This window comes from Halichoerus grypus, chromosome 8 (assembly GCF_964656455.1).
Source record: "Halichoerus grypus chromosome 8, mHalGry1.hap1.1, whole genome shotgun sequence".
NCBI classification, from domain to species: Eukaryota; Metazoa; Chordata; class Mammalia; order Carnivora; family Phocidae; genus Halichoerus; species Halichoerus grypus.
This window is the reverse complement of record NC_135719.1, coordinates 106530007-106547270: the sequence shown is the minus strand read 5'-3', so window position 1 is coordinate 106547270 and position 17264 is coordinate 106530007. Positions and strand designations below refer to the sequence as shown.

The 17264-nt window shown below is 39.0% G+C and overlaps 1 protein-coding gene and 1 pseudogene across 3 annotated transcripts in view; both read left to right on the top strand.

The window, feature by feature from the left end:
- TXNDC16 (thioredoxin domain containing 16) overlaps nt 1–17264 on the top strand; it is a 125837-nt gene that overhangs the window by 40124 nt on the left and 68449 nt on the right. For all 3 annotated transcript variants that reach the window (XM_078053699.1, XM_078053698.1, XM_078053697.1), the window contains 2 exons: nt 11808–11929; nt 17072–17162. In XM_078053699.1, coding sequence (XP_077909825.1) covers nt 11808–11929; nt 17072–17162 — 213 coding nt within the window. The remainder of the gene's footprint in view (nt 1–11807; nt 11930–17071; nt 17163–17264) is intronic.
- On the top strand, nt 4114–9606 carry LOC118546478 (leucine-rich repeat transmembrane neuronal protein 1-like; annotated as a pseudogene).

Here is a 17264-nt window from a genome sequence, read left to right as displayed (position 1 = left end):
TTTTGATCTGTTAGAAGAAACTATCTCAAAATTTTAAAGAGAGAACAACTTATATATATATGCCAAAAATAAGGGTAACTACTATGAAGGTATAGAATATGACTCTAAAAATGAAAAATAAAAATGTTTTTTAAAAAGGAGATTGATAAGATGTTGGTTGAAAAAGGGAAAAAGAAAAATTCAAAAAAAAAAAAAAAGACAGTTAAAAAAAATTAACTTTGAAAGACTAAAGAATCATGGTAAAAAAGCCATGGATTCTATGTGCATTATTCCCCTAGCGCTGGAGTTCTGCCGTTCTCATTGATGGGTAAACTTGGTCTTGGCTGGCTGTTCTCGCTGATCTTCTGGGGGAAGGGCCTGTTGCTGTGGTTCCCAAATGTCTTTGCTGGAGGCGGAATTGCCCCGTCTTTGCCCGGTCTGGGCTAGGTAATCTGCTCGGGTTTGCTCTCGGAGCTTTTGTTCCCTGCATGCTTTCCCTACAGCTTTGGAGGATGAGAGTGAAAATGGGGGCCTCCCAGTCTCCACCCCGGAGGAGCCGAGAACTCGGGGCCCCACTCCTCAGTGAGCCCCCAGAGAAAAGCAGTCAGTCACTCCCGTCTCCCCAGTCTCCGGCCACACTCTGTGCTCACCTGGCCTGTGACCGAGCATTTCTGTCTCTGGCACCCGACTCGGTTTGGAGTCTCCAAACCCAGTGGATCCCTGCAGTGTGCTCCCGCGCCTCTCCTCCTGGGGGAGGAAGGTGAGTCTCCCCGGATCTGCCGCTTGTTGGGTCCCTGCTGGAGGAGCAGTGGCCCGACTGTGCCACGGATCACGGTTTATGGCAGCCCCGAGCTGAGAGCCCTCTCCTCGGCTCCGTCTCTGCAGCTGGCTTCCCTGCTCCGATACCTGGGAGCTCTGCCGCACTCAGGCACCCCCAGTCTTCCTGTGACCCCAAGGGTCCTGAGACCACACTGTCCCATGAGGGTTCCACCCCCCGCTTAGCCACTGGAGCGATGTCCCTCAGCGGAGCCGACTTCTAAAAGTTCCAATTTTGTGCTCCGCGGCTCTATCACTTGCCAGAAGCGGCTGACAGAGGCCCCCTCCCCCGCCGTCTATCCTGCCGAATATCACCTCGGATTCACTTCTCCGCACGTCCTACGTTCCAGAAAGTGGTCGCTTTTCTGTTCAGAGAGTTGTTGCTATTCTTTTCTTCGATCTCCTGTTGAGTTTGTAGGTGTTCAGAATAGTTTGATCCCTATCCAGCTGAATTCCTGAGACCAGACGAAATCCAGGTCTCCTACTCCTCCGCCATTTTGCTCCGCCCCCTAACTCCTTATTGGATGTACAATTTGCTAATATCTTCTTCCATTCAAGAGGTTGTCTTTTCCTTATGATTTTCTTCGCTGTGTAAAAGCTTTTTAGTTTGATATACTCCCATTTGTTTGTTTTAGCTTGTTTTGCTTTTTGCTGGTCCAAAAAAATATTGCTAAGACAGATATGAAAGAGCTTACTGCCTATGTTTTCTTCCAGGAATTTTATGATTCCAGGTCTTACATTCCAAGTCTTTAATCCATTTTATTTTGGTACATGGTGTAATATAGTGGTCCAGTTTTATTCTTTTGCATGTAGCTATCCAGTTTTCCCAACACCATTTAAGAGTTCTTTTGTGTATCATGAATACAAATTCTTTATTAGACATGTTGCAAATATTCTCTCCCAGGCTTGGCTTTTTTTCATTCTCTTAATAGTGTCTTTGACAAAGCAGGAGTTTTTAATAATAATAATGAAGTCCAGCTTAACAATTTTTTCTTTATGGATTGTACTTTCAATGTTGTAACCAAAAATTCATTGCCAAATCCGAGGTCACCAAGATTTTCTTCTATATTATCTTCTATAAGTTTTATAGAAGTTTGTATGTTTTACATTTAGATCTATGATTCATTTGAGTTACTCTAGTGAAAGTGTAAAGCCAGTGTCTAATTTCATTTGTTTGCATGTGGATGTCCAGTTGTTTTAGCTATCCTTTCTTCATTAAATTGCTTTTTCTCCTTTGTCAAAGATGAGACTCTATTTGTGTGGTTTCAGTTTTAAACATAAAGCTTTGATGTTTGGAATTTAACTAGTATAGGGATGGATTTAGCTCTATACTAGCCAGGTAGCTACACAGTTGTCTCAATACAACTGAGGTTAGTGAATCTCTTTACTATTCAAGACATTACCTTTTATACTAAACTCTCATGTGTATATATATACATACATACTAGTACCGTTGCTTTAATTATTGAGGCTTTATAATATGAAGGTCCAGCCCCTTCATATTTCTGTTTTCAGAATTGCTTGTTCATTTTGTTTACATACGACATTTAAAATTAGCTTGTCCACTTTCTCCCCCTCCCTGACTAAATCCTACTGGCATTAAATTTATAAATTATTTTAGGGACAATTGACATCTTTATAATGAATCTTTCCATCCCAGACCTGATGTCTTTCCATTTGTTCAGCTTTTCTTTTGTGACCTCCAGTAGAGTTTTAATGCTTTCATCATTTATGACTGGACACTTAAATATATTGCTAGGCATTTTATCTCTTTAGTTTCTATTGTAAATGGGTTCTTTTCTTTCATTGTCTTCTAGCATACACATATTAATATTTTATGTGTGTATATGTATGTATAATATATGTGTATGGGAAAGATAGAAGTATAATTTATAATTATATGTATTAAGTTTATGTCCTTTGACCTTACTGAATTTTTATTATTTTAAAGAAGACTGGAAAAACAAACTAGTTAGATTACAGTAATAATACCTTTATTGTAGAATGCATGAAAAATATAGAAAGCCATGAAAAGCCCACCTAAAATTCTTCATAATCCCATTTCCTAGAGCTAGTTATTTATTTTTGTTTATATCCTTAAGTTTTTTTCGGAAGACACTGTTATTTGATATTAATATATATATAAGAGCTTTGTCTTTTTTTCTAAGACACCATTATCTGATACTAAATATATATATGAGCTATATCTGTGTGTATATATATCTATATATGTAAGTATATTATATAGGAGGTATATAGTTATATATAAATAATTCTTCTAAGTTTAAGTTAAGCATTTTATTAGGCAATAAACTGATGAGCCAAAACTTCCTGGCATTTATTCAAATATGTTAATTTCAATTAATTTGTCAGTTATTTGTGACTCAAATCCACTTCTTAGCCTTGTAATCAAGAAGAAAAAATATTTGTAGATTATATTGTTTTTATATTTCTCGAAATACTTGTATATATACTCAAAACTTGCATTTGAGAATATTTATATTGCTTTATTTGGCTTGCTTTTTAAAAATGTGTAAACCCATGCTGTTATTTTTTTCTTCAAAGCATTTGAATTTGTTCTTTATGTAGAATGTTTTCATTGAGATCAGTGATCTGCAATTATATTTGAACTTTGCTTCTTTGGCAACAGAAAAGATCAAGGTTTTAGCTAACTTTTATTCTCTGAATATAGGAAAATTGTGTTTAGGAGAAAGATTAAGTTAGTAAAAATCTAAGAATAGAATAATACATATAAAGTTAGGGTAAGCTTTATCTATTTTTGGACCGTTATGGCCAGTTAAGTAGTGTTTTTTGGTAAGATATTTAAAATACTCCTAAAATATCATTGATTAAAAATATACTGACATATTGGTCTATTAAAATTTTCCTACATTGGGGCGCCTGGGTGGCTCAGTCAGTTAAGCCTCTGACTATTGATTTTGGCTCCAGGTCATGATCTCAGGGTCGAGCCCGATGCTCGGCTCTGTGCTGGGTGTGGAGCCTCCTTAAGATTCTCTCTCTCCCTCTCCCTTATCCCTACTTGTGCACATGTGTGTGCGGGCACACATGAGCGTGCATGGGTGTTTGCTTACTCTCAAAAAATTTTTTTTCCTTGCATTGATATTTCAGGATATATTAAGTGAAGTAAACCAAGTATTTTAGAGTATAGCACAGGCACCATGTATGTAAGATGGCAGGTATTAAGTCTAGATCTCTGAAGGGTCTCTGATGTTACCCTACTTGTATATATAATTGCAGAAACACTAGGGCTGTGAATCAGAAGTCAGACCACAGAGCAGTGACAGCAGCTGGGGTAGCATGGTAGTACTAGGTCCTCCTTACCCGGTTCTCCATAGAGCAAGGTGAGAGCCATATGCTTACACCTGGACTTATAGCGAGGTTTGGAGAAGGAGAACTCTGAAATTATGACTCTCTGAGCTGCTTTTTTTTTATTAGATTTTATTTATTTTTTTGAGAGAGCTCGAGAGAGCACAAGCAGGGGGAGCAACAGAGGGAGAAGTAGAAGCAGGCTTTCCGCTGAGCAGGGAGCCCTGATGTGGGGCTCGATTCCAGGATCCTGGGATCATGACCTGAGCCGAAGGCAGACATTTAACCAACTGAGCCATCCAGGGGCCCGTGAATCTCTGAGCTTCTATAAGAGCTGACACATCTAATCTTTTTTTCTAGAAGTAGAGTGGTTGCTCAGCTTATTTTTTTTCTCTGAAAGTAAACAGATCCTCTCTGGGGCAGGAGAAGATCTCTGCTCCTAAATTTAACCTTTGGCTTCAGGGAGGATAGGAAAGGTTTTATTGCTCCTTGAATGGGAGCTTGTGGCTTCAGAGAAAGGAGGCAAGCTTAGAAGGTGCAGAGGAGACAACCTCCAATGTTGTGTCATGCTAGGTTTCATCTGTAGGAGACTTGGACTGTGTAGGAACACTGAGAAATCCAGGGAGGATTGTCTTGTAACAGAAACATATATAAATACATGTTTATGGCTTATATGTATATGGCGTACATATTCAAGGTTCACAGGAAACGGATAATATTGGTTTACAGGAAGGGAATGGGGAAGCTGGGATTGGGGGAAGGCGTTATAGGTAGACTCAACTCTTCAATACAAATGTACCTTGTGTTTTGAACCATATGGAAATTGTTACCAATTTGCAAAATAAATAAAATTTAAATTGAGAATTGGGATTTATAGTCTAAAAGTTCTTAGCCCTGTTTTCTAAAATATATATAGTTAAAACTGGTGGAATTGAGTGGTTTGATAACCAAATAAGGAAAATTTTACTCCCAGCTTCTAGATGAAAAAGGGTGATATTTAGAAAAAGAGAGTTAAAATAGCAATTAATCTTTATTTGTTTATTGAGAATATCATATATCTAACCAGTGTGAGGCAGGTCAGGTAGAGGATAGGAGATTAAGGCACTATAATCTCAAATGTGGATTGGAAAGTTGTATGATATATGAAGAAGTCAGGATTTACTGAGGATTTGAGTCCCCATTCCTGATTTTCCATAGTGTGATCTGAGCAATTTATCTTTTCTGGCTTTCCTCATTTTTAAATGTTACGATTGCAACCTCATGAGATTGTTGTGAAGATCAAATAAGGTAATGCCTGTGAAAATAAATTGTGGGTTTTAGCCAGTACTCTACGAGTGTTAGTTGCTTTTTTCTGTGTAAATGCAGGAAGTCTCCTTTTGCAATTAAGAAAAAAAAAAAAAAGGAATCCAAATTCAGATGTTCTGTTTCACACACAGCGCTAACAGAAGTGAGTTCATGCGAGTTCATGCTGTGATAGTTGCTGTGATATTTGCAGTGAGGTAGCAGTTGCAAAGAAAGACCATCCTTATAGTCATTGTTGATTCCTAAACACCATCAAATGATGCAAAAGGAAAGATTATACAGGACTATAAGAAACAATGAAAGCTCATGAACTCTTCATTAAAATGTGGTACTTGGTATTCTTGTGACAGTGTTTTGTCACAAAGTGGTTTCTTTCCCTTTAAATTAACATACTATTTATTATAATATGAACTTCAAATATTAGGGGAGTTATTTTCAACTATCATAATTTCTGCTAATATTTTGTCCTTTAATACATTATTGCCAAGCCAGGCTATTAAGTCTTAAGGTGACGTTATTATAGAACCTCTGGAAAAAGCTACTCTTACAAGTGTCTTCCTCTAAGATCCTAAACTGCACCCATGCTGGTCCTGTCTTAATAGGTTTGGCTATTGCTTGTTCTTTTATCTGTGTCAGGTTTGTTAGTGCACAGTATTGTCAGGTGGGTTCCTGTTTGATAGTGACATACTTTTTACTGGGAAATTGTAATAAAAAATTACTTTCTTGGATTTGAATTCCTCACAGCTCTATGTTAACTGGTAGAAGTGATTATTTCCCCATACGGTGCCCTTTTATACCAAGTCCTTATACCAGTGCATAGCACTATGCATGACATGTATTAAGTGTTCATAAAATATTGGATTGATGGATGAGTGAATTTGGAAGCTTCACTCTTTGGTTGTTAAAAATGGGAGAAGCAGAAATCCTTTCATGTTACAAGCCTGCAAGATTGTTTCTGGTGATACAGTTTTATAAGGAGTAAGCTAATAGGAGAATATACAATATACGACAAAAAGGATAAGACCCATATTTGTGTATTTGTGAATTTATTACTTGTACTCTCCATTTATATTTCAGAGGTGGCTTCTGTTTGTTATTTTAACTGTATTAATTTAGAAAATGCTTAATAAATGTTTTGGGATATTTCATTTTATACATGGATCTGCCCAGTCACAATGTAATTAATTTAGATCAAAGTAATTTGTTCCTCTCCCAGTGTTGTTTTTCCTCCTTCCCCTCCCCTTTTTTTCTTTCTTTTAAAAAAAAAAAAAAATTTTTTTTTTTTTTTTTTTTTTTAAGATTTTATTTATTTATTTGACAGAGAGAGACATAGCGAGAGCAGGAACACAAGCAGGGGGAGTGGGAGAGAGAGAAGCAGGCCTCCCGCAGAGCAGGGAGCCCGATGTGGGACTCGATCCCAGGACCCTGGGATCATGACCTGAGCCGAAGGCAGACGCTTAACGACTGAGCCACCCAGGCGCCCAAAATTTTTTTTTTTTAATAAGGATTTGGTATGGCAAAATAGAAGGTAACATTTCCTTTTTACTGTTTTTTTTTAGGAATAATGACCCAAACCTAATGTAAAAATAGTCTTTTTTTTTTTTCTGAAAAAAGGCTGAACGGGCTGCTGCTCCAAAAGCAGGGTCTAGTAGACTCTTCAGTTTCTTCCTTTCCTCTGCTTTCCTTCCTTGCTTTTTGTTTTTTTGGCACCGGTTCAGTTCTGGGCCATATTATAATGGTTTTGATAGGAGGGTCTCAGGAAAAGCATGCCAAAGAAGAGGAAGGCCTTTCTGGGGCAGGAAGAGCTTCCAAGGTCAGAGCAGCTCCAGACTGTTTCACCCCATCATTAAACAAGAAAATGCCAAGACAGGCTTTTCCTTTTACCCATTTCTGTCAGGAGTTCTCCTCTTTGTGACTAGAGTGAAGGAGCACAGGCTTGTGAATGGATCCTAGAGATCCCTGCACGTCCCCATATTCTAGAAATTAACATTAAAAATGTGTTAAAGCTAGGAAGCCACTGGGAACAATCACGGAGGTCATTAGATTATGAATGTCATTAGTTTTGGTTATTATTACCTCATGGATAATGACTACTTAATGAGCTTTGGGACATTAGGCAAGGTAACCTCTCTAAGAGAGCCCCGTGACCTTATCTCTAAAATGGAGTTAATGATAGTACTGATCTCAGATGGTTGCTATGAAAATTAAGCAAGACTGAGTGCATTTCTGAGTGTTTTTAGTTAAAAGCCTCAAAATCTGGGTCTGACTGGCTTAAGCAGAAAAGGATTTGGAGTGGATATAGGAAATCTCAGGCTTGCTAGAAGGGCTGGAGAACTGGACTCAGAGTTAATACGGTCCTAAATTAGAGTCAAAAGCATGACCCACAACTAGTCTGGGAGTGACGGCTGCATTAGTGCTGAGTGTCAGATGTGACAGCTTGCCTCACCTGTGCTGGGCTGTCATTGACACTGTTGTCACTCCTGCTTTTAAAGCTGACTATTGCTCTACTGCTTCTTGAAATAATTCTGTACTGTCCCTTATTCTTTACATCACTGGCTCCTGATCCAGAATGTCAGGCAAGTGATTCTGGGTCATATGGCCGTGCCTTGCAGCAGGGAGCCTAGAAGAGCAAATTTATGATATTATTAGCTTTCGTGGGGGGATTTGGGCTCTGCCCACTGTGAAGACATAGAAAACTGGAAATCCCCAAAGCAAAAGAGAGTTCAGAGCTGGGCAGTCCCCAGACTGATAAAATTGCCACTACCGTGGAGTGCTCTGTACTGTGCCTGACATGTGGTAGGTGCCCCCCAAACGTTGGCTTTTGTTAATTTATATTTGCCAGTTTTACTGAGAAACAAGGTTAGGGAGATTTGTACTCCCAGATAGGATTTTTGAAGCAAGTGGATTAGATCTGCTAGAGCAATAAAGATAAATGGGCAGATGTAATTTCCAAGCCTAGAATTTACGTGCTAGTCCAATTAAGTTCACTAGATGTCCTCTCCCTCTGGACTGAAATATTTCAAGGGTAATTCTGGACAGGTTAGCCAAAATGTATAAGCAACAAACAACCCAGGTTGCCACCGAGACTCCCCTGCCATTCATTAGTTGCCTCCCTTTTCACCTGGTTTCCCATTTATGAGTGGTCAGTACTAAACATAGTTTAGAAAGTTCTGGCCTCAGTGTCAGAAGACCTGGATTTGAATCCAGGAGTCTGGCGTGCAACTCTTTTGCGGACTTGTTCAATCTCACTGAGCTGCACCTGGAACACACCGACTTGGTCAAGGTGAACTTCGCCCACCTCCCATGCCTCATCTCCCTACACTCCCTCTGCCTGAAGAGGGACAAGGTGGCCATTGTGGCTAGTTCACTGGACTGGGTTTGGAACTTGGAGAAAATGGACCTGTTGGGCAATAAGATCAAATACATGGAGCCCCATGTGTTTGAGACCTTGCCGCACCTGCGGTCTCTGCAGCTGGACTCCAGTCGCCTCATATACATCGAGCCCTGGATCCTCAACTCTTGGAAGTCATTGATGAGCATCATCCTGGCCTGGAACCTATGGGACTGTGGACACAATGTGTGCGGCCTGGCCTCATGGCTCCACAGCTTCCAGGGGTGCTATGGTGACAAATCGCAGTGTGCCAGTCGGGACGTACGTGCAGGGCAAAGACATCCTAGATGCCGTGTGCACCTTCTGCCTCTTCGAGGATGGGGCCAAGTCCACAGCGGCCATCTGCTCTGGGCCGTCACAACCACAGTGACCTGGGCTCCCAGCCAGTCCGGCCACCATACTTGCTGACGGCAGGGAGGGGCAGCTCGATGGCACGTAGGAGCTGGCTACTATGGCTCTCCCCCAGCAAGCATGCTGATAACACCATGCAGATCTACAAGGTGGTCACAGGCACCATGGCCCTCATCTTCTCCTGCCTCATCGTGGTCCTCGTGCTCTCTGTCTCCTGAAAGTGTTTCCTAGCCAGCTTCAGGCAGCTCAGATAGTGCTTTGTCATGTAGTGCAGGAAGCAAAAGCAGAAATGGACCATGCATCAGATGGCTGCCATGTCTGCCCAGGAATACTATGTTGATTACAAACTAAACCACATGGAGGGAGCCCTGGTGGTCATGATACACTCCTTGACTGAAACTGTAAGGGGATATCTCAACAGGAAGGTCTGTCCATATTAAGGAATCTGAGAGTGTAAAAAGGTAGCAATCATTGATTTTTTTTTTTTTGTAAACGAAATGTTTAAAATAAAATAGCACAGTTTTTACCAAAAAAATATTTAAATAATACCATTGAGGATTTAAATGAAAACATGTGAAAATATCTAGCAAATAGTACTGCTCAGTAAATATTTCTTTTAAAGAGCCCTGGGAATTACAGAAGATTAAGTTTTACATTTCTTCAAAAAAAATTGAAGAAATCTATAATGTATAGGTAAATATGTAAGCCAGTGTAATTTAGGGCACCTATTTCAGGGTATCCATTAAGTCACAATAGTTTTATAATAATACTAAGACCTTATTTGCCTTTTTCATTTTCATTCTCTTATGAATTCAGTTTCCAGAGGCTATATGATGTGTTGTGTGATGTCACAACAGATTGAGTGAAGACACAGATATGAGAATCCAGCTGTCTTCTATTTAGCCCAAATAGTAAAGAGATTTGCAAAAATATAAAACAATGCCACTCTTACCACCAAATTTTTCTTTTGTTTTGGAAAATTTAGTTATTTTTAAATAGAGTGTTAATATGCAGTGGTGTTTATTATTATTTTTAAAAGAATTAACAAATATTTTTAAATTGCTGTTTTAATTTCTATTTTGGTAACTACAAATAGAGGTAACCTACGTAAACAAAAGCTCTTTGAGGAGTTCAGTGATTTTTAAAGGTACAAAGGATCCTGAGACCAAAAAGTTTGAGAACTGTTGTATTCTCAGAAAGTGCCATGTTTTCCATAAGAGGAAACTATGGTTGACTAATTTATTGGAGACAGTTTGATTATTTAAGTATATGGACTTGGAACAGTTTTTAAAAATCCTTGAAGTTTAGCCTAAAAAATACACACACACACACACACACACACACACACACACACACACACACACGCATGTGGAGGATTAAGTGGGATGAGCTGTTAGGGATAGATAATTTATATAGAAGTAGAAAATTTAAAAAGGAAATTCTTTTGGATGAAGAAATATGATTAATTAGTCTGATCTACACATTGAAAAGATGATCTGGAAGAATTATGGTCAGGTGGAAAGATCACTGAATTAGGAACGAAGAGACCTGTTTTATGTTCTGTTCCTGGCTCCTCAATTCCATGTTTTGGATTTGCATTTCTTCAAATGAATGGGAATAAATAATTCCTACCCTGCTTTTTCTTTCATTCATTCAACAAATATTGATTGCTTAGAATGTACTAGGCTCTATTCTAAGTTATTATAGTGATTAAAATATGCAAGGCCCTGACTCAGGAAGGTAACAGTTTTAATAAAAGATGCAGGCATAAACAAGTAAATAAATATATAAGCAATTACAAATTGTGATAAGTGCTACAAAGGATCAAATAGTGTGAAATTAAAGAGAAAAATGCTACAGACTTAATTACAGAGGACCAACAGGGTAGGTTTCTCTGAGGCAGTGATGTTTAAACTAAGACCAGATACATGAGAAGGAGCAGAGAGAGTAGTTTTCAGCAAAGAGAACTGTGTGTGCAAAGGCCTTGAGGTGTGCCTAAAGTATGGTAGACATGAGGAATGGTAAAACAAAATGGAGTTGGAGAAGTAGGTCATGCAGAGCCTTGTATGCTGTGGAAAAGAGCCTTCAGTTTAGATGTGTAAAGGGCTCAAATATGTTCAAGGCTGAGAGATGTTTACGGGATTATTGGGCCAAAGTAGGATATTAGTGAATACAACTTAAATACATTAAGGTAGTTGTGATGGAGCAGGAGCACCATTTCTCGCAACTGTTCCTGGTTGATGTTCTCAGGTATAGACAAATGATTGAGAGAGTGATTTTAATTCAGTATTAAAATGCTTAGGTTCTGGGGTGCCTGGGTGGGCTCAGTTGGTTGAGCGTCTGCCTTGGGTTCAGGTCATGATCCCAGGGTCCTGGGATTGAGCCCCGCATCGGGCTCCCTGCTCAGCAGTGAGTCTGTTTCTCCCTCTCCCTCTGCCCCTCCACCTGCTTGTGCTCACACATGCTCTCTCTCTTTCTCTCAAATAAATAAAATCTTTTAAAAAAGTGCTTAGGTTCTTACTACTGATAATTTGTTCAAAAGAAGTTTCTCTTTTTGATTAGGTTCTTTAACTTACTGAAAATACATATTAAGTAACTACGTATCAGGTTCTTCTACCAATAACATCTCTGTTTATTTCAGTGCTCTTCTTTTTAATGAAGTAAAATATATTACCACTCTGGAAGACCTTCAGAACATAGAAAATGCTCTGAAAGGAAAAGCCAACATTGCATTCTCCTATGTAAGAGCCATTGGAACGCCAGGTATTTAACTTTTCTCTTAATCTTTGTTGTGCCTCTGCACTTGTCTGCGTATGTTGAAGGACTTAAAATAGCATCCTTACCATTAAGTTTTCTTTCTTTAAGCAGACAGCTTAGTAATGTGATTGAACAAAAACCCTATAGCCAGATTGCCTAGTTAGATGCCCTGCCCCCATGACTTACACTATGACCTTGCACAACTTATGTAACTTTAGTTTCCTAATCAATAAAATGGTGAAAATAACTATGCCTACTTCTTAGTGTTATTGTGAGGACCAAATGAATTCAAATAATTAAAATAGTTCCTGATGTATAGGAGTGTCCTATAAGCGTTAGTTACTATTTTTATTTCCTTATGGTCCTCATGGTACCTGGTATAGTAGTTTATAGTATTTGATAATATTGACAATGGTTTTCTGTTTTATTTTAACATTTGCTATTTATGACCTTTTCCTGATTTAAAAAAATATATAATTTTGACAGCATCACCTTGAGCTGTAATATGTAAAATTACGTAATTTTGTAGTAAAGAAGTTTATAAGCATCTTATGAACAAATTATTGTTATGATTTCAGGACTTTCATTTGTTAATGGTTTTAACTTGATCATGTTAATATAAAATGTTAAAGATATTTTTAAAATGGTATATGCTCTATGAAATAAAATCACTTACTGGAAATCACAATTTTTATAAACATAAAGCTTGGGATACCTGAATGGCTCAGCGGTTAAGCATCTACCTTTGGCTCAGGTCATGATCCCAGGGTCCCGGGATCAAGCCCTGCATTGGGCTCCCTGCTCATCAGAGAGCCTGCATCTCCCTCTCCCTCTGCTGCTCCCCATGCTTGTGTTCTCTCTCTGTCTGTCTCTCTGTCAAATAAATAAATAAATAAAATCTTTAAAAAAAATAAACATAAAGCTTGATGGCTACATAGCATGCCACAAATTTAATATACTTGTAAAATAATGCTCTACAATTAGCCTGTTTTTGTTTACTTTACAGGGTTCTCAGGTTATCGTACATAGTTTGTAATTGTCATCAATGAGAAGGATGAGTTAGAGAGAGTTTACCTTGTTACAGTGGAACCAGAACTCCCTGGTTTGTATTTTAACAGGATCAGTCTGACTTCTGTGTTTGGAATAGGCTGGAAGGAGGAATAGTAGAATAAGGAAGGAAAATTAGGAAGTTATTGCAATAAGGGAGGTGAGAGATGAGATGATGGTGGGTGGCTTGGATCAGGGTGTTAGTGCAGGTGGCAATAAATTTGAACTCAGCCAGTATTTTGGTTGTAGGACTAACTGAATTTGCCGACATATTAGATGTGGAGTGAGAGAGAAATAGCACAGACCACGGTAGCTCTGGGGTTTTAGCTTGAGTTACTTGAAAGGTGAAATTGCTGATAACTGAGGTGGGGTAGATTGAAAATAGACAGTTTGGAGAGGAAGCTCTGGAATTCACTTTTGGACATCATACTTGTGAAATACCCCGTAGACATCTTTGGAGAGATGTCAGCAAGGTAGTTGGATGCTATGAGTCCGCATTTGATGGTGGAGGTACAGACTAGGGCTATAAATTTGGGGGATAAAGCTGTGAGACCAGAAGAGATCACAAAGTGAGTGATGCTAGATGGGAAAGAGAAGACTGAACTGTTCAGATCTGTCAACATTTACAGGTCACTGAAGTGAGATGGAATAAAGAGACAGAAGGAATGGACTGTGTGGTAGGAATATCCTGTAAGCAAAGTGAAGATAGGGTTTTAAGGAAGAGATAGGAACGGTTGTGTCAAATGATGCTGAAAGGTTAATTAGGATAAGAGCTGCCAATTGGCCTAATTATGCTTAGCACTATGGAATTTGTTGGTGACCTTGACAAGCACAGTTTCTGTAAAGTGGGGTAAATGCCTGATAGGGGTACAAGAGACTAGGTAGAGAGCAACTGGGGACTGAATATGGAGACTCATTAGAGAAATTTTGCTGTTAAAGGAAGGAGGAAAATGGGGCAGTGACTGGAAGAGTATGTAGGTCAAGTGAAGAATTTCTTAAGAAGTATATTTGTATGTTGACAAGAAAGATCCAGTAGAAAGCATAAACTACAGCATAGAGGAAAAAGCAGGGAGAATTACTGGAACAACATCTTTGAGTCAACAAGAAGCAATGAAATCTAGTGAATGAGGGGAGGTGTGGTTCTTTGCTGGGAGCACAGAAAATTCATCTATGGTAAATGGAGGGAAGACAGAATATGAGCATCAGTTTTGTTAAGTGGGCAGATAAATATGCTTGTGGAATTTTTTTTGGTTTTGCTTTTGTAATTGGCTATGTTTTCTCAGTGAAATAAAAATAAAATCATCAGATAGTTTGAAGAGAGAAGAGATGAAATAGTTGTTTTAGAAGGCCTGAAAATAAAGAATGGTTGGTGCGTCTGGATGGCTCAGACTTGTTAAGTGTCTGACTCTTGATTTCAGCTCAGGTCATGGTCTCAGGGTCCTGAGATCGAGCACTGTGTGGGGCTCCGCCATGAGTGGGGAGTCTGCTTAAGATTCTCTCTCTCCCCCTCCCTCTGTCCCATGCCCCCAGCTTGTGCTCTCTCTCTCTCTCTCAAATAAATAAATAAAATCTTAAAAAAAAAAAAAAAAAAGAATGGTTGCCAGGTAGCAATAATATTTGATATCAGTAATCTAAAGTGAGATCATGGGGTGCCTGGGTGGCCCAGTAGGTTAAATGTCGGACTCTTGATTTGGCTCAGGTCATGATCTCAGGGTGGTGGGATTGTGCCCTGTGTAAGTGAGGAGTCTGCTTAAGATCCTCTCCCTCTGCCCTTTCCCCTGCTTGTGTTCTCTCTCTCTCTCAAATAAATAAATAAATAAAATCTTTAAAAAATATATAAAGTGAGATCATTAGTGTGGTGATGCTAATAGGTTTTTGTTTTTTTTCCCCTCCAGCCATGTTTACTTAGTACAGAATAAGCAGAGTATCTGACTTAACCTGAATTGCATTTTAGCCAGATAAGGGAGTGATTATAAAGACTGATCATGGAATGTAAGCTGGGCTAAGAAGGAAGAGAAAACCTGAAGGAGTGGAGGACAGTGAAAACGATAAGACTGTAGTTCCTGGGGGATTATGTGCTAGACAGAGTGACCTGGAGATGGAAGGGTGGGTGTGTTTATGGAAGCAAGGGGTTGGGGGAATGCTAGACTTTGAGATTTTGGAGGGGTTTGCAAGTGATTGGTAATTATAAGGCCTGGTGTGGGACCATAGCAGCGGGTGGTTAAGGTAGACTTGAAGAGAGATCACTGGAGTCTCTAGAGAGGACCAAAGACTGAGAGGCTAGGATTGGCAAGTATCATCTATGAGGATAATAAAATCACCAAGGATTATGAGGAAATAGTATTGGAGAGAATGACAATGTGACAGAAGCTAAATTATTTTTGTGGAATGAGGGGGGTTGTTTCTGGCTGGGGTGGTAGATGACTCCAAGGCAGAATGGTGAGTGGAATACTCTGATGACACTTGACTCGCATGGTAGAAGATTCAGTGGGGGTGAGGAAGATGACTGCCTAGAAATGGCAGTGAGGAGAAAAGGGAAAATAAAATAAAATGGAAAGGAAGAAATGCTTCAAGTAAATAGTTTGAGAAAATTTCCCAGGACTAAAGGATTTGAGCTTCCGAATTGAAAGGGCTCACTGAATCCCAGCATAATGGATGAATGTAGAGCCACACCAAAGCATCTCATTTTGCAGGTGCAGAATATTGGGAACAAACACTGTTCGAAAAGCTTCCAGAAAGAAAGAGTATACAGTTAAAGGATCAAGAATCAGAATTGCATTGGACTTCTCAGTTGCAGCCCTAGAAACTGAAGAAAATGGAGCAATGCTTTCAGAATTCTCAGGGGAAATGACTTGAACGTAGAATTCAATATGCAGAGAACTACAATTAGTTACAATATAGAATAAAGACACTTTCAGAAGCGTAAGGTCACAAAATATGTGTATTTCATATATCCTCTCACAAGAAGGTGCTAGAGAATGGGACCAAGGGAGCAAATCAGTCAAGAGGATGTGGATAACAGGACAAAGGACCCAACAAAGGAGAAAGAGTATGAGAATTCCCAGGATGATGATGAAGTGAGTAGTGAGTTCCCAAGATAGAAGCTGTGCAGCAGGCCCAGTCGCAGGAGTCCATAATGCAGTAAATCAGTAGGCTCTCCAGAAATGTCTATAAGAAGAGGGAACTGCTAGTGTGCTGATCTATTTGAAGTATTGAGAACATTAGCCAGTAGTGGAAGAATTTAGAAATAAATTAGAAATAAATTTAAACAAATTAAAAAGTTATAACTGGTGAAAAAGTTGCTCAAAAAAGGAGAAACGTTCATTTTGCACTCTATGGCTCACTTGTAAATAGTATACACTGAGTTACAACAATGTAAATACATATAATTGAGCTAATAAAAATTAGAACTATATTGGGATCATTGAGGGGATAGAAGTGTGCATGTTTGTGGAGTGAGGTTTTGGGAAAGAGCTAAGTTATCATCTGCCATAGTGGGAAGTCAATAGATAATATTAATAACACTTTAAAAAATCAGGAAATAAGAGTGTAAGAATGTCATTTAAAGACTTGGAGGTAAATACCAAAAGAAACAGTAAAAGAACTGAAAGCAGCTGTCCCTTGGAAATTGGAAATGGGGTGGAGGTGGGCGGGTAGGGGGGCAGAAATTGTTGTTTTTCTTAATATGTTTTGTAGAATTGTTTCTTTTTAAACTATGTATAAGGATAAGTTTGATTAAAAGAAAACCAAGCCAGAAACAATACGCAGGCATACACATAGATAAAATATAACATATAAAAATTGGATGGTGGATGCATAGTCTCTGTAGAGACTCTCCCCTACTATGAGGAAGAAACTGTCACAGATTTGTCATATGTTATATTCTCAAGTATAACTCATTTCTATTTCCTGTTAACTCTTCTCTTTCCTTGGATAGAACAGACTTTTCATAATTTCTTTAACTGCCTGCATTTTCCCGACTGGGATCCGTACCAGGAATTTTTCTTTATAATAGAGCCTAAAACAGTGTAGGGCATTATTCAGAAGAGAGTCACACAAACTAACTTCTTGTGTCTCCCAACTGTCTTGTCTCCTCTTCAGAGCACAGAGCAGTCATGGAAGTTGCTTTTGTGTATGGGACTACGTACCAGTTTGTCCTAACCACGGAAACTGCCCTTTTGGAAAGTATTGGGTATGTACAAGAGGCATATGTCAACAGTTTTAAGTTTGCTTCTTTCACATTACTTATTCAACATCTCCATCAGACTCTCACATCATGGACTTACCCGAGAGG